Consider the following 27,172-nt stretch of genomic DNA (forward strand, 5'->3'; position numbering starts at 1 on the left):
TCTCTAGTTTCTTCACTTTGTTCATTTTTATCACTTTCTTCTTCATGCCCAACCAGAGGTTTCGTGGGTTTCCTCTCTTTACGAAGCCCCGGTTCACTAACTCTTTCCTCGTATGTTGATTGACAAATAGCGGTCACAAGTTTATCTAATGGTGTTTACACCTTAGCTCTTTTACTACTTTCTCCCTCAGTTGGTTTCTCTCCTTTTCTTTAATGAGCCATTTATCTACACACGGGAGATAGAAAAACTTTTTTAATTGGTTAGTGCAACATTCAAAGTAAAAGGGAAAAGGAATATGTTGCAACAAATAATCGCTTGTTGCAACAGCATTAAAATATGTTGCAACAGCTTATTACATGTTGCGAGAATCTTAATCATTGGAAATAGAAAAACGTAGCAAATCCTTAGCAAATTTGTTTTGATTTTTTACAACAACTTGTTAATATGCTACAACAAGCTGCTTCGATTCTTTGCAAAAACCTCAACAATTGTTTTGATTTTTATCCAAGAAATTGTTGGATAAAATCAAAACTTTTCCTAAACCATAGCATGACAACAACAACAACAACGAAAAAAACATCTAAACTTAACTACAAAACATCTACATTTCACTACAAATACACAACCATCACAAATCTCACTCACAACTTAAACAAAATACACCAAATAGGATTTTTTTTAACCATGCAACCTCAGCAGATGTTTGCAACTGTCAAACAAATGCTGAATTTGCTGCAACAACAACAACAACAACAACAACAGCAAAAACATCAACAAAATTGCAAGCCTTTTTTTTCGAAATAACAAGGAGAAAAAGAACAAAAACAGCACCAAATACCATAATTTCACAACCACGACCACTATTTATAAACTCACAAACCCCAACAAGTGCAACAAATACACGAAACTACAACAAAACAAACAACATTCAAGAAAAACCCATGCTCTTCTTCATCTTCTCTAACCAAAATCATCATTTTCATACTACGATTTCAAAACCCTAACTTTTGAACCAAGTGAAAAAAAAAAAAAAGTTTTGAGAATGAATAGACAAGCAACAACAATGGAGAGAGAGAAAAATGACGCGCGGCAATGGAGAGAGAAGAACGAGCAACAACAATGGTGATCAGGTTTTGAACACGAAAGAACGGAGAGAGAGAGAGAGATGAGATGGGCGAAGAATGAGCGCTCTTTTTTTTTTTTTGAAATAAAACGAAGTGGGTCGTGGGGAAGTGGGTTGGGGTTGGAGAGTTTTGTATAATGTGTGTGGGTTGGAAGAAGTTTTTGTATAATGTGTATGGGTTTTTGTGTATTTTGTAAAAGATTATAAGTTTTAAAAATTGTAATTGAGTCCCAATTTAAGTTAATCACATTTTTAAGACAAGTTTGACCTTGGCTGGTCAAACTTGTCACCATTTCTAATTATCACACTTTTTTGTCACCACAACTTAAATCTTCCGATAGTGTTCCATTCAAGTTCTCAATTCAGAAAATTAGAGTTTTTAATCAAAATTGTCGCGAAGGTCTATTTTTGTTCTTTAATTTTAAATATAACAATTATGAGCATTTTTTATCTTTAAATTTGCTTAATTGAACACTTTTGGTCCAACTAATAGAATGCATTTAAAAATTAACTATGATTACCGAAAAGCATGTGAAAAATAGAACGGAAGAAGTTGATACACCTCGAAAAATTTCGCGTCGTTTGCGTCGTAAGTAAAGTAACGTAAGCCGGAGAGGTCATGGAACCCTTACAAAGTTAAGGAAGACTTTTAACAAATGCTAAGCAAGTGTCTAAAGGTTCCGAAATCAAGCGAATCAAAGGAATTAAGTGTGTCGAAACTTTGGTAAAACTTGGCAGAATTTCGGATAGGATTTTTGTTCCAACTTGAGGGAGATGTATCTCCTAGAATATGGAGAGTTATGGAATGCATAACCTATGTAAATTAAAGTTCATTGAGTTCAGTTTTCAACGGAACAAACCGTTCATTGATACGACATCGGAGTAGGAAGTTATGAGCGTTTCAAGACAGACTACTTGAGCAGTGCATTTGGACGGTTCGGGGTAACTCGACGGTGCAACTCGACGACCCGTCAAGCAACTCGACGGTCCGTCGAGGTTGCTGTCGATTTGAGGCGGTGGAACCGACCTATGGGGGTATAAAAACCCCATCCCAGCTCATTTTCATCATTATCCAACTCCTCAACACCTTTATATACCTCCGTATACTTCTTTTAAGATATTTTACCCACTAGATCATTAGTCACTCCAATTTATACGCTAATTAGCTCGGGAAGCTTGTGGAAAAATCATAGTATTGTAATTAGTTGTGGAACGAAACAAGGGAGGCGAGACCACGAGTTCGAAGCTAGCAAGGATCAATCCAAGCTTAGTAGGGTAAGTTCTTCCCTTTACATCTATGAAATTAAGTTGATTCAAGGTTATATTCACTGAATTATGACGTATATAGTCGAATTGAGTAAAAGACGGAACAACCCTAAATTGAATGTTATTGATTGAGTAACATAGATATGGGATTGAGCTTGGTATTGCATATGTTGAGTTGATTTTTGTTGTAACCTTGGGGACGTAGTAGAAACAGATGAATTACTGCCCAAATTCTCATAACCCGAATCACCCTTCAATATGCAACTCATATACGTTGATATATAAACATTATAGGTTATAACTAAGGACATATCTTTCAATATAGCTTCGGGAAAGGAGCGAGCATCAGAATAAGGATTCGTTCAAGGTGACGGCTCGACAAGTAAGGTATGTAAGGTGTTTGCTACTCCTTTTTCCTTGGCACGAATCTAAATTTAGCGTACCGATGCATATACCCCGATGATTTTACTCCATTCATGTATCACTTTTTACAGATGTTCTTTATTCAATTACTTACTTGTTTCTCCAACCATTTTGATATACTTCTCCAATGATTCTTGAAATATCATCATATTGATCATCATTAAGCTATTTCTTTGGATTCGATATGAATTTCATAATTCATTCGGAGGTTACCAACCTTACGTCACTCCGAAAAGCCCGATAATAGTTCATTGGCTCCTCATACATTTTATATATATATATATATATATATATATATATATATATATATATATATATATATATATATATATATATATATTTCGCACACCATGCCGCGCTATAGTCGACCGGGCCGGCACGTAGATGTGCACACCACTGCAGTGGGCATGTTATGATGTTACCCCGGACGCGGGATGGTGACGATATGATAATGATAAGATGATGATGTACTATATGTATATAGTTGCATATGATTTTTAAACTCATGCATTAAATATTGCACGTCCTCAGATGGCTCAGGTTACTTCTATCCTTTTTTATTTATGTCTTACTTACGTTATTGTTCTCTGCCTTACATACTCAGTACTTTTATCCGTACTGATGTCCCATCCTACGGGACGCTGCATCTCGTGTTGCATGTCCTGACAGACAGAACGGAGGACCTTTTCAATAGGACTATCAGCTTCAGTGGGTCTTCAACAAGTGTCATTGTATCGGGCTTGCTCTTTTGGTATATGCTACGTTCACATTGTTAGGTATATCTATCTTTTGGGTACGATGAGGCCCTGTCCCGTCCAGTATGTCATGTATATGTACTCCTAGAGGCTCATAGACAGTATGATGTATGTAGATGTCATGTACGGCCTCATCGGCCTTCGTTCGATTGTGATGCTCTTGTGGCAGCCTCGTCGGCATACATACATATATATATATATGATCATGCATATGTCTTCCGTTGTATTGGGTCTTTTCTGCGTGCAGGTGTCTTTCTATGTTACAGTGAGATCACATTACAAGCCAGGATAGTTGTACTGAGATCATGTCAGTATATGCCAGGTAGTTCTCGGTCGATAGGGCAGAGTGCCTGTCATGCCCCTCATTGGGGTGTGACAGAAGTAGGTCGACTTTCTGACTGAATTTGAATTTAAGAGTTTGAATCATGGTTATCGTTTAAAGCTAGTTGATCTTCGAAATTTTGAACAAAACACTATCAAATCAACAGCAAATAATGTTGAATTGAGTTCGACAAAAAATTTCAATGTGTTTTCATAAAAGAAATCTTTAATTTAGTTTAATAACTCAAAATTAATCAAACCCACCTCAAGATTTCGAGTAGTTCGTCAATAGAAGCTTCTGATCTATTTCTTTAATAAGATTTTACATCAACCAAATAAGGAATTTTCATAAACAGACCCTCAAACTTTGCCTCAGTTGGCATGTATTTCCTCCAATTTTGTGAGTGCACAAGTTGGCACCTCAACTTGTTTAAAGTTTAACGCGCAAACATAAATGCTAACATGACACATAAAATTTGAAAGTGTCTAGATGACCATTTTGTAAGGTAGAGTGTTCAACTGACAAAATGAAGACAAGTTGAGATGCCTACTTATGCACACCTAAAGTTGGAGGGCATACTTGCCAACTGAGGTGTTACACCTTGAAAATTTTCGCGTCGTTTGCATTGTAAGTAAACTAACGTAATCCCGGGGAGGTCATGGAATCCTTAAGGTTAAACAGGACTTCTAACAAATGCTAAACAAAAGTCTAAAGGTTTCAGAATCAAGCGAATCAAAGAAATTAAGTTTGTCAAAAATTTAGAAAAACTTGGCAGAATTTTGGACAGGATTTTTGGTCCAACTTGAGAGAGGCATATCTCCTAGAATATGAGGAGTTATGGAATGTATAACCTATGCAATTCAAGTTCAGCGAGTCTTCTTTCCAATGCATCTGACAGATCGCAATTCTGAGAAGTACGGGGTAAAGTATGGGCTGAAAGAACGGGACGTACTTTGAAGTACGGCCCGCACTTTTTGGCCACACCTTGCCCGAAATTTCCAAAAACCTGGAAATCGGTGGAGACTTCCTATCAATTGATTTCCACGACCTTGGGTCATCATTTTTCACCAAAAAGAGATCCTACTAGACCCCCTAGGCTCTTCCAATTACTTCTAATCATCTCTAATCATCTTAAACCTTTTCAAGAGAAGGTCAAACACTAAACCCTTAACTAATTCCTAGAAAGTGATTGTTCTTGGCTCTACTTGGAGTTGTGGAGAGCTTAGTCTTGAAACAAGTTGTGAGTTTAAATTCTTCAAATACAAGGTATGTTCTTTATCTTATCTCTTATGTTGAGTTGATTTAATGGTTTAGCAAGTTTTAAAAAGTGAAAATAGTATGGAGGAAAGTCATAAAGTGTTGTCTTGTAGTTGGTGAGTCCATGGACTGCGTGACCATGTTGTGGTTGTATTGTTGAGCTAATTTCCATGCATATGAATAGTATTTAATGTTGTTGGTGTGTTGATGAGATTATATTCCTTGATTGGGAAGAAAGGAAGTGTATATTGTTATTGTATATTGGTATACTTTGGGTTGTTTGGTGTATATTCTTTGTATAGGCAGTGAAAGGAGTATTTAAGGACTTTTGTAAGCTTGTTGTTGTTATTGTGGGTTGTTGTATATGTTGAGGTGATTGGAGAGTAAGGGGAAATGCTGCCTATTTTAATTTAGAATCAAGTTGTCGTTGATGTACGTGATTTACTAGCGCCATCTAAGTTTATATATGTATTCCTTGTTATAGGATTGGCGTGCTAGTTGTAAGTAGCTCGATTGTTGGAGCGCTTGGACGACTTGAGGTATGTTAAGGCTATCCCTTTCTTTCTTTTTGGCATGATCTTTGTGAACCGAACGTACACGTAACGTTAATCCATAATGACTCTACTCCTCGAGTTAGGAATGATCCATTTGATTCATGCTCCATATTGCTATCTTCAGAAAGTCTTGCTTAGATCCAGTTTGGTTTTTTTAGAGTCACTCGTACTCCTATCAAGTCTATGCATTGCATTGCATTTATATATATACATATGCATATGCAGACCCGAAACCCCTCAGGCGCTATATGTGCGTATATTATGTATTATATATGTATGGGGTATGGGGGAAGGTGACGGCGTTAAATACGCACTCACTACGATCGGTGGTCATATGATGATACAATGATGATGATGATGCCGACCGATACGATACGTGGGATGTCCATAGTGGCTTGACGGGCGTTATATACGCATATATATATATATATATGTATATATATGTATATATATATATATGTATATATATATATATATATATATATATATATATATATATATATATATATATATGTATGACCTCGTCATGCATGCACATTATTTATATATATATACATATATATATATATATATATATATATACACGTATGACCTCATGCATGCATGCACATTATTTATGCATATCATTAGCCCTCAGAGGAAGCTCAGATGCATAGTATTTATGCATATCATTAGCCTTCAGAGGCAATTCAGTGCACAGGTTTATTCTCTCTCATGTTTCATGTTACTCTCATGTCTCTATTATGTTGTCTTTCATGCCTTACATACTCAATACATTATCCTTACTGACGTTCTTTATTTGTGGATGTTGTAGTCATGCCCGCAGTTAAACAGGGAGACGGTTCAGGCCTTTAGGCTGACTTCTCAACGAATGTACAGGAGCACTCCATTTGTTCCGGAGTTGCAGTCTAGTTGGTATGATTCTTTTGTGTACAGATGGGTATGGCGGGGTCCTATCCTGTCCCGTCCTTATTATGTTATGCATTCCAGTAGAGGCTCGTAGACAAATATGCACAGTTAGATGTTCTATGACCTTCTCGGTCCACACTCTGTTATATTACTATTTTGATAGCCTCGTCGGCTTGTATACTTGGGCTCATCTTGATGACGTATATGTATATCTTTTAGGCTGGTGTCCCTCACAGCTGATGATATTTATGAGCTAGCATGAAGGCCCACTCAGGTATGGATATAAGATGTATGTATGTTTTGTGGTGCTCGGTAGGTTAGCTCCGGGTGCCCGTCATGGCCCTCCGGTTGGGTCGTGACATGAGGCCAAGTGTGAGGCTGTGAAACATATTCAAGTTTCTAATTCACAAAATAACTTTCTTTCATTATTTATTTCAAAATAATAAGTAGTACATTTATATGAAGGATGGGGCTGTAATTAACTTACATAAACTATGAAGGGTATTTACAAATAAATTTAAACATAAAAACCCTAACTTATTCCATCATTTCTCCCTTTCAATTCTTCAAAATTATCTTGCTCTTTCCTTTTTTTTTTTTGTTCTCTTTCTAACAGAAAAAATTGTCTCGACTCCCTCTTCTTCTCTCTTTCCTTCTAATTAACTTTTTTTGGCTTCTCCAATTTCCGTCTCTTTTTTTTTTTTTATTTATTTTTTATTTTTTATTTTTACCTCTATATCGCTTTTGTGTATTCTCTCTCTTTCTAATGTAAATTCTCTACTTTAGCTCTATCATTAGTCTCTTCTCTTTTTTCAAAAGAATTATAATAATAAAAATATAGTTGTTTTTTTTAACCATTTTAAACTTATTTTTTCTCAGCCTTTTCCAGAACATCAAAGTATACAGTGGCTATCCCAATTTCTTGCTCATGTAAGGGATTAGACATTGGTTCTTCCTGTATTTTGAACATCCAAAATTTCTATCCCCCTATAGTTAATGATAAAAATATACTTCGATGAGCCGAACTGCACCTTAAATCATCTTCAGTGGGGATGGGTGCAAATGTTTGTATCAAACTGTCTGCTACCTCTTCATCTTCATATGTATATGCTCCATTTGAATAAAAGTATAGTGTTAGAGTCACAGTTAATAATTATTTTTCTTTGTGGGTGTTGTTTCTTGAATACTGTGGTGATGATTTTTACTTTTTCGTTGTGAAGAGTTCATGGGGCAAGTAGATCCTAAAGGTGTTGGCAATGAGCTCGAGGAGAATTAGGTGCACTTTAATTCTTTAGCTGTTTAAACTTAAATATTTGATTTTGATATTTCTAATAAGTGAGATTAAAGAATACTAAAAATTTTATTAAAATAAATTAAGTGAGATAATAAATCGATTTGAATATTTCATCCTAAAAAGAATGAAGTAATTATATGAATTGATAGAGTTAAACAATTTAACTTTCATCTAATTGAATCTCCATTTTTGGAAATAAATTTTACGTATTTAGAAATTACATAAAAATACGATAAACATAATATTAATAATTAAAATACTTAAAAAAATATTTTTTTGAAAACTTCATAGAAAAAAAATGTATAACTTCCCAACTAGTAATAAGTCTAGTAAATTGGGATAGCGCGAGTAAAACGGATTTAACAAATACGATCTTCAGTCTTTTCATATCCATATGGATCTAGTGTGGCTAGACAAAAGGTAAGCAAATCAAAGGTTTATTACATGTAAGCTCTCAAACTTAATTCACGCGTAACAAATTCATGGGCAAAAAGTTATCAAATAGTCAGCTCCAGTACAAGTAAACGTGCTAGTTGCATCATCATAAGCATAACTATAAGCTTGAGGACATAAATGTTTGAATTGTAAAGAATATTTCGTTGGTTTGCAAGTTTTTGGAGAACCATATGGACCAGTGCAACAATATTGTGGCTGTTGAAATGCTACACAAGCACTTTTGCACCCAATGACACCACCCTTTGGATTTCTTAGTGCTAACTCTTCTGGACATCCTTTATTATTGATATCAACTGGACAACTTGTCGAATTGCAGCCTGCTCTATTTTGAGGGACAACAGAAACTGGCAGATTAAAACCGTCAACCAAGCTAATGTCATAAAAGTCCTTTCCTTCATACCCCGCTAATGTGAATTCTACAAGAGTTGCTGGTGGAATTGCACCCTTATTGTTGCAAGTTACTTGGCCTGTCCCACAATCTCCACTAAGACAAGTGAATTTTCTGGTGGCATCATTCGAGCAAACAAATCTTGCCCATACCCTTCCTGACCATGAATTTGGTACCTCAAGAGTTTGTGAACCTTGTGATGTTAATTCAAATCCTGTAAGTAATTGGGGTCCTTGACCAGTAAGTGTAGCGGGCCAAATTGAGTAAGGGCAATTATTTTTTATTACGAAGTTGGCTGCATAAGAACCTGCAATATTAAAATAGTAAACATTAACATAAAAGAAGAAGAAAAGACGGATATGATGTAAGGCCTAGAAAATAACATGGTATATAGAGATTGTTAGTACATACGGTACTATTTAAAAAAGATGACAATTAAATTGGCTAGCTATATATATACATATTAACATGCTCTTTGTGGGTGTTAGGTATATCAAAAACAATAGAGGTAGATGATAAGCAAAACAGATTGACATTACCATAAAGGAAGAACATAAAAAAGATAACACTAATGGAGAAATTTATTGCCATTGTTGAATGCTATGGTCAAAGATTTTATCGCATAAAATGAAAATAGACATGATTTGGTTTATATAGGCAGTTCTAACACAGAAGTCAAAAGGAAAATTTTGTTAAAGGAGTTTTTGGTCATCCATACGTTTGGCTTAAGGTAAGTATGGCTTAAGGTAAGTAAACTTAGTAACAAATTAACTTGATCAAACAAGGATAAGCATTTGAGGAAGGACATTAATTGTTTCATAATCTTCTGCGATTTTGTTCATTACACCTTGGGTAATAAATCAATATTTCTAGTATGACAAGTGAAGCAAATTTTACACACCTATTCATGTCATAAATGTATAGGACTTTTTAACCTGCAAATTAATTGTCCTCTAGCAAGTGAGTGGGGAAAAATGTTTATGTCTATCTTGATTATTTTCCAAATAATCTATAAGTATAGATCGACTTATATATGTATATACATATATATATATATATATATATATATATATATATATATATATATATATATACATATATATATATATATATACATATATATATATATATATATATATATAATTGTTGCTATTTAACCTGTTGTGTAATCCTTCATGCATTCATGTTCTTTTCCTACAGAGGGGCTTTTCTTTGTCATTCACTCCTTCTGCGATTCCCCGAAAAAGGTTCAAATTATTCTTGAACTTTGCGAATAGTTTAAATATATCCTTCATCAATAATTGAGGTTAGATCTATCCTTGTCGTTACAAATATGGCTTATATTTGTCCATATTTACTAATAGTAGAGGCTTTCCAACACGAGTTTTTTTCAAAGGGGAAATGGTCAAATTTGAGCTTAAACAATCCGAAATGGTCTAGATTTACCCTGCACTTTAAGAAATTCCAAATTTCATTTGTCTCAATCGTCGACCCTCATCTGTCTAAACCATCATACATATATCGATTGATTCTCTCCACTCAAAAAAACAACATGAAGACCAGTGTTACTCCACCACTATTTAACCCTACAACACTCAAAGAAAGAACAAAAAAATTCCACATAGAAACCACGCAGTTAGGTGATCTCTCTCAAACCTTCATCTTTACCACTTTCCTAGCCACCATTTTACCTCCGCTAAAAGACTACCAACCCTCAACCACAATAATCTCACCTTGATTGCTACAATATCGTTGCAATTGATTTAGGAGTTGAATAATGTGTACCTGGATTTGTTTTAGTATTGGAGGGTCGATATGGAATTCTAGCATCATTATTAATGATTAGTGATTGAGTTGCACGTCAATAGATGTGGGAATCCAATTTAGTGGTTCAACATTGATAATTGTTTGAGTTTCTTTTGAGCTGATTTAAGTCTTGAAGGTGGTTAATTAGTTTGGAGATAAAGACCTTAATGCTAGAGGTTTTGAGTGTTGAAGAAGACGATGTCGCTGCTGCCAAAACAGAGACATTGTTTGTTACATCTTGGAAATTTTGAGTCGTTTGAATTATGAGTAGACTAACGCAAGCCTAAAGTGGACATGAAGTCCTTATAAGGTTAAGGAGGGTATTTGATAACTTTAAGTGCGTACCTTAAGGTTTTGGAGTCATATGAATCGGTGGAAGTAAGTTCGTCGAAGGAAGTGGAATTTGAGTCATGTTTTGGGAAGATTTCGCGTCAATTGAGTTATACTTTGATTAGTAATGCCTTGAGGGGGAGTTACAGGGCCCCTTATATGGTTAATGAAGTTTTGTACAAGTACTAAGAAGGTTCCATAAGGATTGGAAGTCAAACGAATCAAAGGGAGCAAGTTATTGGAAGGGGCAGTTTGACGGTCCATTTGACGGACCGTAGGATGTTTGACGGCCTGTCAAATGGTGGAGCCACCACCATGAAACAGTCCTGAGAGAGGTCTATTTGGTTGGGCTATTTGACGGTCCATTTGACGGACTGTAGGATGTTTAACGGTCCGTCAAAATGGCCGTCAAAGTTGCCGACGGGATTTTAAGTGAAGCTTTATATATTTTGTTTTTCCTCATTTGGGTTCATTATTTCCCCATTTCAGACCCTAGAGATCTCCAAAACCCTCTCCCCAAGTCTATGTACTAATCCATACCAAACCCAAGAGATTCAAGTGCTAGAAAGCTTACTAGGGTTTGTGAAGGTCAAGAATTCCTTTGGTGTTGAAGTTGGAGGTTTCACTCTAGTGGAGTAACTTGATCCAAGGCTTGTTCTTGTGTGATTGAGTTAAGTTTTTACATTTATTGCATATAGTTAAGGTTGTTTGATTGTTATACAATTTGGTTGAAGGAGGAAGAATGAAAGGAGAGTTCAAGTATGAGTGTGAGGGTATTTTGAGCTATAAATTAACTTGAGTTATAATTTTTGGCAAGTTATGAATGTAATATTGATTGTGATAATGATGATGGGGAAGTGTTGTATACAAGCACATATGGTGTTGTGTTGTAGTTATTGTTATGGGTTGATTATGAAAAGGGGTTTTGGGGATTGAATAGAGCCTAGCTTGAATGAAGTCTCTTAATTATGGTATTGTTGATTGGGAGTTGTTTGAGAATTTGGTAGAAGTAGATGAATTAGGGGAAATGCTGCCCAATTTTCGCTAGCTCACAAATTATACTAGTTTAAACTTAAGAGTGTCTTTGAGGCCTAACCTTGGCATGAACCCTCTTGAATGTAGATTCTTCGGGCTTTGGAAGAGAACGTTAAGTAGTTAAGAAGACATAAAGGTATGTAAGGCTAACCCTTCTTTCTTAAGGCATGATTCCATTGTTGTGCACCTATACATGAAATTCATAATGTCTTCTATGATGACTCCATTCCTCGAAGTGCTAAAGCTCATAGTTCTTGATGCTTTTATGATATCATTGATCTCGTCCTACTATAGTTGGTCTTTTAAGGAAAGATATAGTGATGAGGATGATGATGTTGTTTTTACTTGTGTATTCATATATATAGATGAAGCTATGTTGTGACACCGAGCCTATATGGCCGGGTATGATATCTATTGCGCGCACACCACTCATCAGTTAGGTTCGGATAAAATCCAGCCTTGTTATGGCCGAGTACGGATGACACTGAACCTACATGGTCGGGTATAGTATTACTATATGTATATGTATGGAAGGTCTTCTTTAAAGAAAGGGTGAGTAAGCATGATGAACGTCTTAAGAGGTATAAATGGCTCTTCTATCTTATGTTATCCTTTTATGTTCTTATCATGTTACTACTTATGCCTTACATACTCAGTACATTGTTCGTACTGATGTTCTTTTGTTTATAGACGCTGCGTTCATGCTCGCAGGTGGACAGGGAGACAGACTCGACCCTTAGACTGCTTCATCAGTGATTACCCAGAAAAGCTCCATTTGATTCGGAGCTGTTGCAGTTGGTATTATTCTTTTGCGTATATACATAGGCGTGGCAGGGTCCTGTCCTGTCTTTATGATGTTGCATACTCTTTGTAGAGGCTTATAGATAGTTGTGTATAACTAGATATCTCTCAGCCTTGTTCGCTCATATTTTGTATATTATTTTGATAGCCTTGTCGGCTTGTGTATATGCATGGGCATAGTTAGTGATGTTGATATAACAGTTCCTTAGTCCGTTGGAATTCGTATTATCGATGCATAGAAATTACGAGTTATCCATGTGGCTCACCTTGATATGATTGTGAAGGTATGATGAGAGGTGCTCGGTAGGTTAGCTCCGGGTGCCCGTCATGGCCCTCCGATTGGGTCGTGACATTGTTCTTCAAAGTTCAGGAAAAATCCAAAGTAATTTGCACAGTTGTTACACCTCGTTGTTTTGTACATTAAGATTCGTCGTATGTTAGTTGTTTTAGTTTTGGACACCAGAGTTATCTTCAAGGTTATACGAGATTAGACATGCCTATGTTATGTTTATGAGGTTTTAAGTTCATGTTTAGTAAGTTATGGAAGGATTGGAGAATAAGTTAATTGAAGAGAATATGTTTCGTCGAAGTGTAGTTCTGGGATTGCTAAATACGGATAGTATTTCAGGATATACGGACCGTATTTTGAGTTACGGGCCATATTTAAGGATGTAGAGAAGGCATAATTGAAGTTAAGAAAAATGGTCCATATATAAGGACCGTATATATTTATACAGACCAGTATACGGTCCGTATAATTATATACGACCAATATACCTGGCCATATTTCCTTGTCGGTACAACCTTTTTTATTTTTATTTTTATATATCTCGACTTCATCTCTTTCTCACTTAATTTTAACATAACCCTAAGTTCATGAAAGTTCTAAAACCTCCTAAACATATCTAACCAATCTCCAAGAGAAATCAAAGATCAAAAGTGCTTTTCAAACCCTAGTTGGGTATTGAATGCTAGTAGTACTTCTTGTAGCTGATTTGGAAAGAACTTAAAGGTGAAGAAACATCTGTGTTGGATTGTTGTTGAACTCCGACGGTAAGCTACTACTCCATCTCCATGTTTATGATGTGATTAGCTCTTATAAAACTTGTTGGATGAAGGAATTGTAAGAGAAAAGCTTAAACTTGCCTTGGAATATAAGTTGAGTTGTGGATTGATCTTGATCATGTTGTTGCTGTGTTATTAGGATGATTTCCATGTTTACGGATAGTATTTGATGTTGTTAAGAAATTGTTCAGTTTATACTTCATGGGTGAGAAGAAGAGAAGTGTATATCATTCTTGTATATTAGTGTATTTGAAAGTTGATTGACATATATCCTTGTACGATTGTTGAAGGAAGTATAAGAGGCTCATATGAGATATTAGTTGTTGTTGGCATGTTATGACTGGAATTCTATGGTAAACGAGTAGTAGGTGATGGTGTCATCATGTTGTCATGATTTTGCTACATAGACATGAAAAGGAAGAGTATAAACAATCATTTACGAAGTATATTTTGGTTTATTTGTTGTGTAACTTGGGAATACTTGTTGAAGTAAGTTTAAGGAACTTATGTAAACTTGTTGTGGTTGATGTTGGCTGATGCATATGTTATGTGACTAAGGGATAAGGAGAGATGTTGCCTGTTTTGTTAGAATTGAGTTATCAGTTGATATACATGATAGACTAGTGTCATCTAAGTTATGTATGCATTCCTTTGTTATAGGATTGGCGCGCTAATTGTAATAAGCTCATTGTTGGATTTCTTGGACGACTTGAGGTATGTTAAGGTTGTTCTATTCCTTCTTTTGGCATGATCCTTATGAACGGAACGTAAACGTAACGCTACTCCATAATGACTCTATTCTTAGAAGCTAGGAATGTTCCATGTTGATTCATGTTCTAGAATGTTGTTTTCAGCAAGTCTTTCTTCAGGTTCAGTATGATTCATAGAATCACTTGTTGATGAAAATCTTTGTCCCATAACTGTTCAGAGGTGTAACGACCTTACGTCACTCCAACAGATTCAGGATGTACTTTTATCATATTCATGAATTTCATTATATATATATATATATATATATATATATATATATATATATATATATATATATATATATATGTGTGTGTGTGTGTGTGTGCAGACCTATGACCCCTCAGGCTTTATATACGCATATATTATGTACTATATATATGTATAGGGTATGGGGAAGGTGACGACGTTACATACTCATTACCACCTGATCAGCTGGTCACATGATGATGATGATGATGCCCACAGAGGCCGATATGATACGATGGGATGCCCGCAGAGGCTTGACTGGCGTTATATACGCATACCCTTATGCATGTATGCACAGTATTTATACATATGATTGGTCCACAGTGGCAATTCAGATGTACATGTTGATTCTCTCATGTCTCATATTACTTTTATGTCTCTATTATCTTTGTTTCTCATGCTTTACATACTCGGTACATTATTAGTACTGATGTTCCTTTATCTGAGAGAGCTGCGTTTCATGCCCGCGGGTCTTGATATACATGTTGATAGCTCTCCCAGTAGGATATCAGCTCAGCAGACAGTGTTGTTGCACTCCACTTATTTCGGAGTTGCCTTGTGAGTCAATATGGTTATATATGTATATGCATGGGTATGGTAGGGCCCTGTCCAGAGCACGTTATGTCATATACTCCAGTAGAGACTTGTAGACAGTTATGTACAGTGGCCGTACAGTATGTCCAGCTTATTTATGTAGTTATGTCCTTTCAGACTTGTTTTATTTCAGTCTATTACTTCTATGAGTTAGCAGGTTATCTTATGGCTGCCCTAATAGCCCACCTATACTTATGATTACGTTACAGATATATGTCTAGTGGTACTCGGCAAGTAAAGTTAGGTGCCCGTCATGGCCCTCCGGTTTGGGTCGTGACAAAAGTGGTATCAAAGCAGTTCTGTCCTAGGGTTGTCTACAAGCCGTGTCTTATAGAGTCTTGTTTATGGGTGTGTTGCCTGCAGGGCATTTAGGATGGTTATCCTTCTTTTATTCTAGATCGTGCCATAGATCTGAGTCATTGGGTGTGGAGACTTTCGACCCTGACCTTTGTTGTTTTATAGATTGAAGATGACTTCTTCAGAAAGGACTACGGATGATTCGAGGATTACAATTACGACAGGCAAAGGAGTGAGTTACTCTTTAGAGGAGGATCCAAGTGAGGATATACCCTCCATTGAAACGGACCCATCTGAGATTCAGGATGAATCAGCACTACAGGTATCGTCGACTTTGATGAGTGTAGAGGAGCCAGGAAGAGCTCCAATGTTGTCAGTTTCACCTTTGACCATAGCTGGGCAAGGAAGGAGAAAGTTAATGTTAGGAGCTGATCCCTAAGTTTCGTATTATGGTAGACCAGCGGAGAGTGCAGGGCCTTCCGAGAGGCCGAGTGTCACGACCCAACTAGAGGGCTATGACGGGTACCCGGAGCTAGCCCACCGAGCACCACCTTTCAGACTTATCATCAAACTCATCCTGAACATACACCATTCTCAACACAAACTTATCATGAACGAATATCTCACAAAACATACGTATATGTACAAGCACACGAGGCTACAAAATAATATACAAGACATACGCTAAGGAGATCACATAACATCTACTACCCACATATATGTGCCTACGAGCCTCTAACTGGAGTACTGAAATCATGAAGACGGGACAGGACCCCGCCATGCCCCAAATAGATACACAAAAGAATATACCAATAAGCGACAACTCCGGAGTAGTGGAGTGCTCCTGTATATCTGCTGACAAGATCCTAGGCGTCTGTGCCGTCTCCCTGTCTACCTGCGGGCATGAACACAGCATCCATAAAAGAAAGGACGTCAGTGCGGACAATGTACTGAGTATGTAAGGCATGTATAACAATATAATCAAGAAATAAGAGAGCATAAGATGAAGAGATAACCTGTAACTGATTGCCGCTTAAGGCGGAGTCACGCATGCTAACTTTTATATTAAACAACATCATATCATATATACATACATAAACTGCCCGACTATATAGGTACGGTGTGATCATCATTAGCCCACGTCTGGGCCTCCCGCGTTCGGTGTAACCATCTCATACCGCCCACTAGTGGTGTCTGCCCGACCAACTAAGCACGGTTTAATTATCATTATAGCCGCCCACTACGCCCATCGTAGTGGTGTCTGCCCGGCCAACTAGGCACGGTGTAAAGTCACATATACATAACCTAAAGCATGCATGAGATCTCAAGTAAAAGCTGTAACTCTATCAGAGTGACGTAAGGTCGATAACCTCTGATTATATTATGGATCAAACATCATCACTAGGTCTCACCTTGAAGGAACTAGTATCATGAAGTGAGATGGCCACAATGAGTAACATCAAGAAAATTATGAAATAAGATCATTAAGTTCATAATAGCATCAAGTCATAAGCTTTGGAATCTCTAAAAGTAAAATAATCATCATCATTATCATAGAACACATCTTATCTCTTTCTCATAAGAAGCTCTTAAGAATCTTTAACTTTCATCTTTTGGGATGTAAGAAGGTCATGGAAATATAGAGAGGAAATCATAATATAGAAGTCATGCCTTTGAAAGAAAAGGGACTAGCCTCACATACCTTTATGGCTTCTTCACGACTAAATATTCTCCTTCCAAGCTTACGACTCTACGTTCAAGAAGATTCGTACTAAATTAGATCATTTAAACATGCTTAAGTCTAAACTAAAGCGACTAAGAGCTAGCGAGAATTGGGCAGCATTTTCTTTGTTTAAACAGCTTTCTCCATATAGTAAACATCTCCCAAACATCTATAGCAACACCCATGATATCATAATCAATAGACTTTATCAAGTTAAACATTGTTCAATCCTCAAAACTCTTTTTTAAAGTCATTCATAACCATAGTTATGACACAACACCATATTCATTTACATATAATACTTCCTCAACTCCTTAGTATCATTTATAACAAAATTATACTCATAGGACACTAAGAATCTTGACTCAAGTTAACTTACTACTCAAAATCTCATTATTTCCATGTTTAAGCTCATATTCTATTTTCTTCTCTCATCCAAGTCTTTCAACCACTCAAATACTCTTAATAACATGAAATATATGTAAAACTCACCTTTGATCATGTAAGGATTAACTTTGGATGAGTATACTTCACTTGAGAGAAACCCTAACTTCAATACCAAATGGAATCTTGACTTCTATTAACCTTAGTGAGCCTCTTTTGTACTGGATTCTCTTGATTCTTGGTAATGAATCCTTGATTTCCCCTAAGTTTGTGTTAATATGGGGGAGAGAATATTATCGAGCTTTCAAGACTTGTGGAGAAGGTAGGAAATGAAAATTATGAACAAAGGTCATCCATTTATAATTGGAACTAGAAAGTTCTTGCGAGGTGGTTCGACGAGCGGGTCGACGACCCGTCGTCGACGGTCCGTCGACTTGCTCCGTCGACCTGCTCTTGCATATCAGAGGTTGCAGAAACACATTGATGGTGCGTAATGATGGTCCGTCGACATGTCGATGGTTCGTCGACGCTGATTGATGTCTGCAGATCTCCCCGAATCAGTTCAGATTGCGGCGATTCGATCCGTTCAACTTCCAATCCTGTAAGTTACTAGGAATATCTGATGGTACAATTGTACATGGGGTAAGACACTTTCTACCTCCAAAACTCAGGCACGGGTCTCCATTCCTAAGGCATACCCGACTAGGAACCATAAGTTCTATTATGACGAAAACGAGAGGCGTAACATTTCCCCCCCTTAGAAACATTCGTCCTCGAATGTTGGGTTCTCGGGAATTCTACAAAAATTTCGCTAGAGTTTCCCCTGTAATATGGCACTACCATCCTGTCACAGCAACTCAAAATATATTACCTCACAGGGCTACAACAATAACGACAGAAAGCATGGCCACACACGACCAAGAATGCATCAAAAGAAATATTACATACCTGAGGATGATGGCGTCTCGTCCTGAGCCTCTTCTGGGGGTGGAAAAAAATGCAGATACGTGGACTTCATGTCTTCTTCTGCTTCCCAAGTCATCTCTTCTCTATTCTTTGTTTTTCCACTGGACCTTAACTGAGGCTACATCCTTGGTTTTGAGTTTCCGCACTTGCCTATCTAATATAGCAATAGGTATCTCCTCATAAGCCAATTTCTCAGTAACTTGAACATCATCTATAGGCACGATTCTGGAAGGATCTCCAACACACTTGCGGAGCATCGACACATGAAAAACTGGATGGACTGATGCAAACTCTGGAGGTAAATCTAGTTCATAAGCCACTTGTCCTACCTTGCGCACAATCTTGTAAGGTCCAATATACTGGGGACTAAGCTTACCCTTCTTGCCGAATCTCATTACACCTTTCATCGACGACACTTCCAGGAATACCCAATCATTAATTTGGAATTCTAAGTCTCTTCGATGATTGTCCGCATAAGATTTCTGACGACTTTGAGCTGTCAACAATCGGTCTCGGATTAGCTTGATCTTCTCTACCGCTTGTTGAATCAGTTCTGGACCTATTAGTTATGTCTCTCCTACTTCAAACCATCCAATTGACGATCTACACTTCCTTCCATATAGAGCTTCGTACGGGGCCATCTGGATCTTTGGAATGATAGCTGTTGTTATATGCGAATTCAATAAGTGGCAAATGATCATCCCAATTACCTCCGAAATCTAATACACATGCCCGCAACATGTCCTCCAAGGTCTGAATAGTGCGTTCAGCTTGTCCATCTGTTTGTAGGTGAAATGTTGTGCTAAGCCTCACTAGAGTTCCCAAACCTTCTTGAAAGGATTTCTAGAAATTAGCTGTAAATTGTGCCTCTCTATCTGTGATAATGGACACTGGAACACCATGAAGTCGCACTATCTCTTTAAGGTACAACTTTGCATAATTTTATACTGGTAGGTAGTTCTGACTGGTAGGAAATAAGATGACTTCGTGAGTCTGTCAACAATTACCCATATGGAGTCATACTTACGCCGAGAACGGGGCAAACCTACAATAAAATCCATGTTGATCACTTCCCATTTCCAGGTTGGAATTTCCATAGCCTGCAACAATCCTCCTGGCTTTTGATGCTCGATTTTCACTTGTTGGCAATTTGGACACTGAGCTACAAATTCTGCTATATCTTTCTTCATTCCATCCCACCAATACATTGACTTGAGATCATGGTACATCTTTGTCGCTCCTGGATGAACGGAATAGCGAGAGTAATGGGCTTCTTCCAGAATCTGACGGCGTAGTCCTGCAACATCTGGATCACATAGCCTGCTTCGATACCTGAGAATCCCATCTACAGAAATATGTCTAAGGATGAGATAGCTGGGTTATGAATAGTAACTCTTGTATTGCCCGAGTCTATTAAGCGGACTCCTAGGCTAGCTAGCTGGTGGAGCTCACGGATTAATTCTTTCTTCTTCGGTTGAACGTCACACAAACTGCCCACGGATTTACGGCTAAGCGCATCGGCCACCACATTCGCTTTCCCGGGATGATATAAGATACTCACATCATAGTCTTTCAATAGCTCTAACCATCGCCTCTGCCGCAGATTCAACTCCTTCTGCTTGAAAATATACTGGAGACTTTTATGATCTGTATAAATATCAACGTGAACACCGTACAGATAATGTCTCCATATATTTAGTGCATGAATAACCGCAGCTAATTCAAGATCATGGGTCGGATAATTCTTCTCATGTTTCGGCAACTGCCTGGAAGCATAGGCTATTCCTTTCCGTCTTTGCATCAACACACAATCCAACCCAACACTGGAGGCATCACAATAAACAACATAGCCTTCTGATCCTTCTAGAAGTGTCAGGACTGGAACTGAAGTCAATCTTTCTTTCAATTCTTGGAAACTGCGCTCACAAGTATCGGTCCATTGAAATTTTGCTGATTTCTGAGTTAGGTTCGTCAATGGTGCAGAAATAGAAGAAAATCCTTCCACAAATCTTCCGTAATAGCCTGCTAATCCTAGAAAGCTACGGACCTCTGTAGGTGTTGTAGGTCTTGGCCAAGTCTTCACACCCTCAATTTTCTGAGTATCCACTCAAATGCCGGCAGCTGAGACAATATAGCCCAGAAAAGTTACAGAATTTACCCAGAACTCACATTTTGAAAACTTGGCATATAATTCTCGAGTCCGAAGAATTCCAAGAACAGTACGTAAATGATCTGCATGTTCTGCTTTTGATCGAAAGTACACTAGGATGTCATCGATGAACACAATTACAAATAGATCTAGGAAAGGCCTGAACATATTATTCATCAAATTCATAAATCGTCGGGGCGTTAGTCAAGCCAAATGACATTACCGAAATTCATAATGGCCATATACGGATTACGAAAGCCATTTTCGGGATATCTTCTTCTCTAACTCTCACCTGGTGATATCCTGACCTCAGGTCTATCTTGGAAAATCACTTAGCACCTTGTAATTGATCAAACAAATCATCGATTATCGAAAGCGGATACTTATTCTTTATCGTTGCCTTGTTCAATTGCCTATAGTCAATGCACATTCGCAAGGAACCATCTTTCTTTCTCACAAACAAGACAAGTGCTCCCCATGGCGATGAACTGGGTCTAATAAATCCCTTCTTGAGCAAATCCTTTAGTTGTTCCTTTAGCTCTTTCAATTCTGCAGGAGCCGTTCTGTAAGGAGGAATAGATATAGGTTTGGTGTCTGGCAACACATCAATAGTAAAATTAATCTCTCGTTCCGGTAGAAGACCTGGAAGTTCGTCTGGAAATGCATCCGGAAACTCATTCACTATCGGAAAAAATTGAAGAGTCGGCAGCTTTGCTTTGGTGTCATGAACCCGGACTAAATGGTAAATATAGCTTTTTGCAATCATCTTTCTCACTTTGAGATAGAAAATAAACCTACCTTTTGGAGACGCTGTGTTACCTTTCCATTCAAGCACTGGTTCTCCTGGGAATTGGAATCGGACCATTTTTGTTCGACAGTCCACATTAGCATAACAAGAGACCAACCAATCCATGCCCATAATCACATCAAAATCTAACATTTCCATCTCAATCAAATCAGTTATAGTCTGACGATCACACACCATAATCGCACAACTTCTATATATTTGTCTAGCTATTACCGGGTCACCAACAGAAGTAGACACCTCAAAAGGTTTGATTGGCTCGGACTTCACCCCAATACGACCAACAATATAAGGAGTGATATATGACAGAGTAGAACCTGGATCAATCAGTGCATAAACATCATATGAGGATACATATAATATACCTGTGACAATGTCAGGGGAGGACTCAAGATTCTGTCGTCCAGCTAATGCATATATACGGGGCTGGGGGCCACTCGGGCGGATGCTCCCCCTGCCCTGCCCGTACTGTTGAGCACAGGGAGTACGCCTACAGGGCGCACAGACGAAGAAGAACCAGCTACTGATCCTGTGGGCTGGGCCCCAGCTCTGCCACTCATCGAGGGACGATCACGCATCATATGTCCAGTCTGACCATAGGCATAACAAGCATCTGAGCCTCGGCGATACTGAACCGAATATAATCTACCATATTGGCTGCACTGTGTCGATGGTCTCCTCTGACTAGGATCACCTCCAAACTGAGGACCCGAAACTCTCGAACTCTGACCAGGCCCAGAATAAATGGGGAGGTAAAATCTCCTGCATGTAAATCGAGGAGGTGCACTATCCATAGATTGGCCTGAATATCTAGAATACTGTTGCCTCTGGCCCCCTCGATACTCACTGCTAGAACCGACATATCTAGCCCTCTTACTATGCCCTCGATCCATATCACGCTTACCCCTGTGCGGCTACTGATGCTCTTCTAAATTTTGGGCGTGGGCCTGAATACGGGAAATGTCCATCCCTTCCTGAAGTGAAGCTGTCAAGCAATCTTTGATCAAATGTGGCCCTAAGCCACTCACAAATCGATGCACTCAGTCCCCCATATCGGCTACCATGGTCGAGGCATACCTCGCCAACGAACTAAAATGGAGACTAATACTCCCAAGCACTCATATTCCCTTGCCTTAAATTCAAAAACCTGTCAGCTCGGTCCCGACGGACCTCAGGTGGTAAATAATAGCGGATGAAAGCATCTACGAATTCCTGCCATACAGAGGGAGGTGCATTTTCATTTCTCGAAGATATCCAATTATTATACCAAAGGACGGGTACATCCTGCAATGTATAGGATGCTAACTCCACTGACTCAGTATCAGACGTATGTATTATTCTCAGCGTCCTCAACATCTCATCTATAAAACCCTGTAGGTCATCATCTGGCTTTGACTCAAAACATTCTGAAGGATTCAAACTCATAAAATCATGGGCCTTTGCACTAGTCGCTCTGTCACCTGGACCTGCACTCTGCCGCTGAGCTTGAGCAGCAATTAGCTAGGTCAATAATTGAATAGCTTCGGTCATCTGCTGGCCCGAAGCACCCGGTGGAGGAACTAGAGGAACTGGAGCTGGAGTGGAGACCCCTTCATGCTCCTCTAATATAGGCAGAGTATGAGAAGTATGAGATGGAGCCTCATTATGGGACTCTCCCTCTTCTATATTTACTGGTGGCTCCTGTTCAATCCGCCTTCATCTCGCAGTCTTGACCTTCTAGGCGGCTGTTGCTTTTTTCTTCATTGGAATCGCTGAAATCATAACGCACAATTAGGGAAAAGAGAAATCTTATAAGCTCTATCGCATGATATATGAAGAAGAAGGACGGTCATTATTCCTAAATGTATCGCAGCCTCTTGTTTATAAGTGTGGCGCGCTTCATACCCATAAACAAGACTCTACTAGACATGGCTCGTAGACACACCCTAGGAAAGAACTGCTCTAATACCACTTTGGTCATGACCCAACTAGAGGGCCATGATGGGTAACCGGAGCTAGCCCACCGAGCACCACCTTTCTGACTTATCATCAAACTCATCCTGAACATACACAATTCTCAACACAAACTTATCATGAAATGATCTACGAATATCTCTTAAAACATACGTATATGTACAAGCCCACGAGGCTACAAAATAATATACAAGACATACGCTAAGGAGATAACATAACATCTACTACCCATACATATGTGCCTACGAGCCTCTAACTGGAGTACTGAAATCATGAGGACGGGACAGGACCCCGTCATGCCCCAAATGTATACACAAAAGAATATACCAATAAGCGGCAAGTTCAGAGTAGTGGAGTGCTCTTGTATATCTACCGACAAGCTCCTAGGCGTCTGTGCTGTCTCCCTATCTACTTGCGGGCATGAACACATCATCCATAAAAGAAAGGACGTCAGTACGAATAATGTACTGAGTGTGTAAGGCATGTATAACAACATAATAAGGAAATAAGAGAGCATAAGATGAAGAGATAACTTGTAACTGATTGCCGCTTAAGGCGGAGTCATGCATGCTAACTTTTATATTAAACAACATCATATCATATATACATACATAAACTGCCCGACCATATAGGTACGGTGCGATCATCATTAGCCCGCGTCCGGGCCTCCCGCGTCCGGGGTAACCATCTCATGCCGCCCATTAGTGGTGTCTGCCCGACCAACTAGGCACGATGTAATTATCATTATAGCCGCCCACTACGCCTATCGTAGTGGTGTCTGCCTGACCAACTAGGCACGGTGTAAAGTAACATATACATAACCTAAAGCATGCATGAGAGCTCAAGTAAAAGCGCTGTAACTCTATCAGAGTGACGTAAGGTCGATAACCTCCGATTATATTATGGATCAAACATCATAGCTAGGTCTCACCTTGAAGGAACTAGTATCATGAGGTGAGATGGCCAACAATGAGTAACATTAAGGAAATTATGAAATAAGATCATTAAGTTCATAATAGCATTAAGTCATAAGTTTTGGAATCTCTAAAAGTAATATCATCATCATCATTATCATAGAACACATCTTATCTCTTTCTCATAAGAAGCTCTTAAGAATCTTTAACTTTCATCTTTTGGGATGTAGGAAGATCATGGAAATATAGAGAGGAAATCATAATATAGAAGTCATGCCTTTGAAAGAAAAGGGACTAGCCTCACATACCTTTATGGCTTCTTCACAACTAGATATTCTCCTTCCAAGCTTACGACTCTACGTTCAAGAAGATTCGTACTAAATTAGATCATTCAAAACATGCTTAAGTCTAAACTAAAGCGACTAAAAGCTAGCGAGAATTGGGCAGCATTTCCTTTGTTTCAACAACTTTCTCCATATAGTAAACATCTCCCAAACATCCATAGCAACACCCATGATATCATAATCAATAGGCTTCTTCAAGTTAGACATTGTTCAATTCTCAAAACTCCTTTTTAAAGTCATTTATAACCATAGTTATGACACAACACCACATTCATTTACATATAATACGTCCTCAACATCCGTAGCATCATTCATACCAAAATTACACTCATAGGATACTAAGAATCATGACTCAAGTCAACTTACTACTCAAAATCTCATTATTTCCATATTTAAGCTCATATTCTATTTTCTTCTCTCATCCAAGTCTTTCAACCTCTCAAATACTCTTAATAACATGAAATAGAAGTAAAAATCACCTTTGATCATGTAAGGATGACCTTTGGATGAGCATACCTCACTTGAGAGAAACCCTAACTTCAATACCAAAGGGAATCTTGACTTCTATCAACCCTAGTGACCCTCTTTTGTACTTAATTCTTGGTAATGAATCCTTGATTTCCCCTTAGTTTGTGTTAATAGGGGGGAGAGAATATTCTGGAGCTTTCAAGACTTATGGAAAAGGTAGGAAATGAAAATTATGAACAAGGGTCATCCATTTATAATTGGAACTAGAAAGTTCCAGCGAGGCGGTTCGACGAGCAGGTCGACGACCCGTCGACGTGTCGACGGTCCGTGGACTTGCTCCGTCGACCTGCGCCTGCAGATCCGAGGTTGTAGAAACACGTTGACGGTGTGTAATGACAGTCCGTCGATGTGTCGACGGCCCGTCGATTCTGACTGATGTCTGCAGATCTCCCCGAATCAGTTCAAATTGCGGCGATTCGATCCGTTCAAGTTCCAATCCTATAATTTACTAGGAATACCTGATGGTACATTTGTATATGGGGTAAGACACTTTCTACCTCTAAAACTCAGGCACGGGTCTCCATTCCTAAGGTATACCCGACTAGGAACTATAAGTTCTATTATGACAAAAACGAGATGCCTAACACCAAGAAGTTTGCGGCCTGAGGACCCCACTAACCAAGACTTAACGGCATCTTTGGAGCAAGGTTCAAATAAAGGTGGTGGCTAGCCCGGACAGGTTAGTATAGTTAGTACATTTGTAGAAGCTCTGGTTGGCGATGAGCAACCGATGGAGGGACATTGGAAGAAGCAGTTCTCCAGCCCATGTTAGAACGATTTATGCCAGATCAAGATTCCAGAGTAGAGCTATGGAAAGGCCCACGTCTGTCGAAGTTTCAGGACCAGAGGAACTAATGATGGAAGGTATATTTGTCGTTTTGATAAAGTGTTAAAATTAAACAAGTAGGATTCTGAAATGTTCTATGTTATGCAATGACAATAAGTCATAAAGCCCCAACGATTATATTAAGGAAAAGGAAAAGGAAAAGGAGTAATTCTAAGAGAAACCTTAAGTGGAATCTGTGGTCAGATGATGGGTTAATATTGTGAATATGTCGATAGAACGGTAAAAAAAATGTTGTGGGAATAAAGCAATGGTATAATTAAACAGGAAAGGTATGTCCAAGGCATAGTTTGATGAAGAAATTATACCTACATTATTACAAAAGATGGGTGATTCCAGACTTGTAAATAAGGGGAGATAGTACAGTACGAGGGAATGAGTGATGACACTAGGTATAATTATTGTGGTAATAATGTTTATACACCCTTGGGGGTGGTATTGATATATTATATGCAATTCTGTTAAGGTAACCTTTGAAGCATTACTGATAAGACTTAAAAAAAAAAAAGAGGAAGTTTTGATGGAAATTTTCAGTTGGACGATAGCAAACGACTGTCTTTACTCTGTGAGTGGTTAGCAATCTTAGAAATGTTTTATTTAATGAGACATCGGTATGATTAGATGGGAGTTTTATTTTCTCCTTAAGGTAAGACGTGGAAAGGATACGTACATATATTTAAATATGACACTTGAGTGTAAATATGCAAGTGATTTACGAGCAGAAAGAGGTAAAACAGGAATTACGGAAAAAGAGAAGAGTATAGGTTATAAGGATGATGATGTTTAATGTCTAAAGGTGATATGAGATGGAATGCAAGATTCATCAGAGGATAGTTATTATTTCAACTATTAAAGGGGATATGATTGGTCAGAAAAGGTAAAAGAACGATG

The 27,172-nt window shown here is 38.2% G+C and overlaps 1 protein-coding gene across 1 annotated transcript; it reads right to left on the bottom strand.

Moving 5' to 3' along the window:
- Positions 1–8,292: 8,292 nt before the first annotated feature.
- LOC132043382 (thaumatin-like protein 1b) lies at positions 8,293–22,591 on the bottom strand. Its single transcript, XM_059433887.1, has 2 exons — positions 22,193–22,591; positions 8,293–9,118 (listed from the first exon to the last, which is right to left on the bottom strand). Exons 1-2 carry the CDS (start codon positions 22,589–22,591, stop codon positions 8,384–8,386), a joined length of 1,134 nt encoding a protein of 377 aa, XP_059289870.1. The 3' UTR covers positions 8,293–8,383.
- Positions 22,592–27,172: the final 4,581 nt, after the last annotated feature.

This window comes from Lycium ferocissimum, unplaced genomic scaffold, assembly GCF_029784015.1.
Source record: "Lycium ferocissimum isolate CSIRO_LF1 unplaced genomic scaffold, AGI_CSIRO_Lferr_CH_V1 ctg2353, whole genome shotgun sequence".
In the NCBI taxonomy this organism is placed as follows: Eukaryota; Viridiplantae; Streptophyta; class Magnoliopsida; order Solanales; family Solanaceae; genus Lycium; species Lycium ferocissimum.

Coding starts and splice junctions, on each gene's coding strand:
- LOC132043382 (XM_059433887.1), bottom strand. CDS start 22,591: ATGGATCGAGGGCATAGTAAGAGGGCTAGATATGTCGGTTCTAGCAGT. Junction 9,119..22,192: donor CTTCTTCGTCTGTGCGCCCT/GTAGGCGTACTC, acceptor GTTATTTTCTAG/GCCTTACATCATATCCGTCT.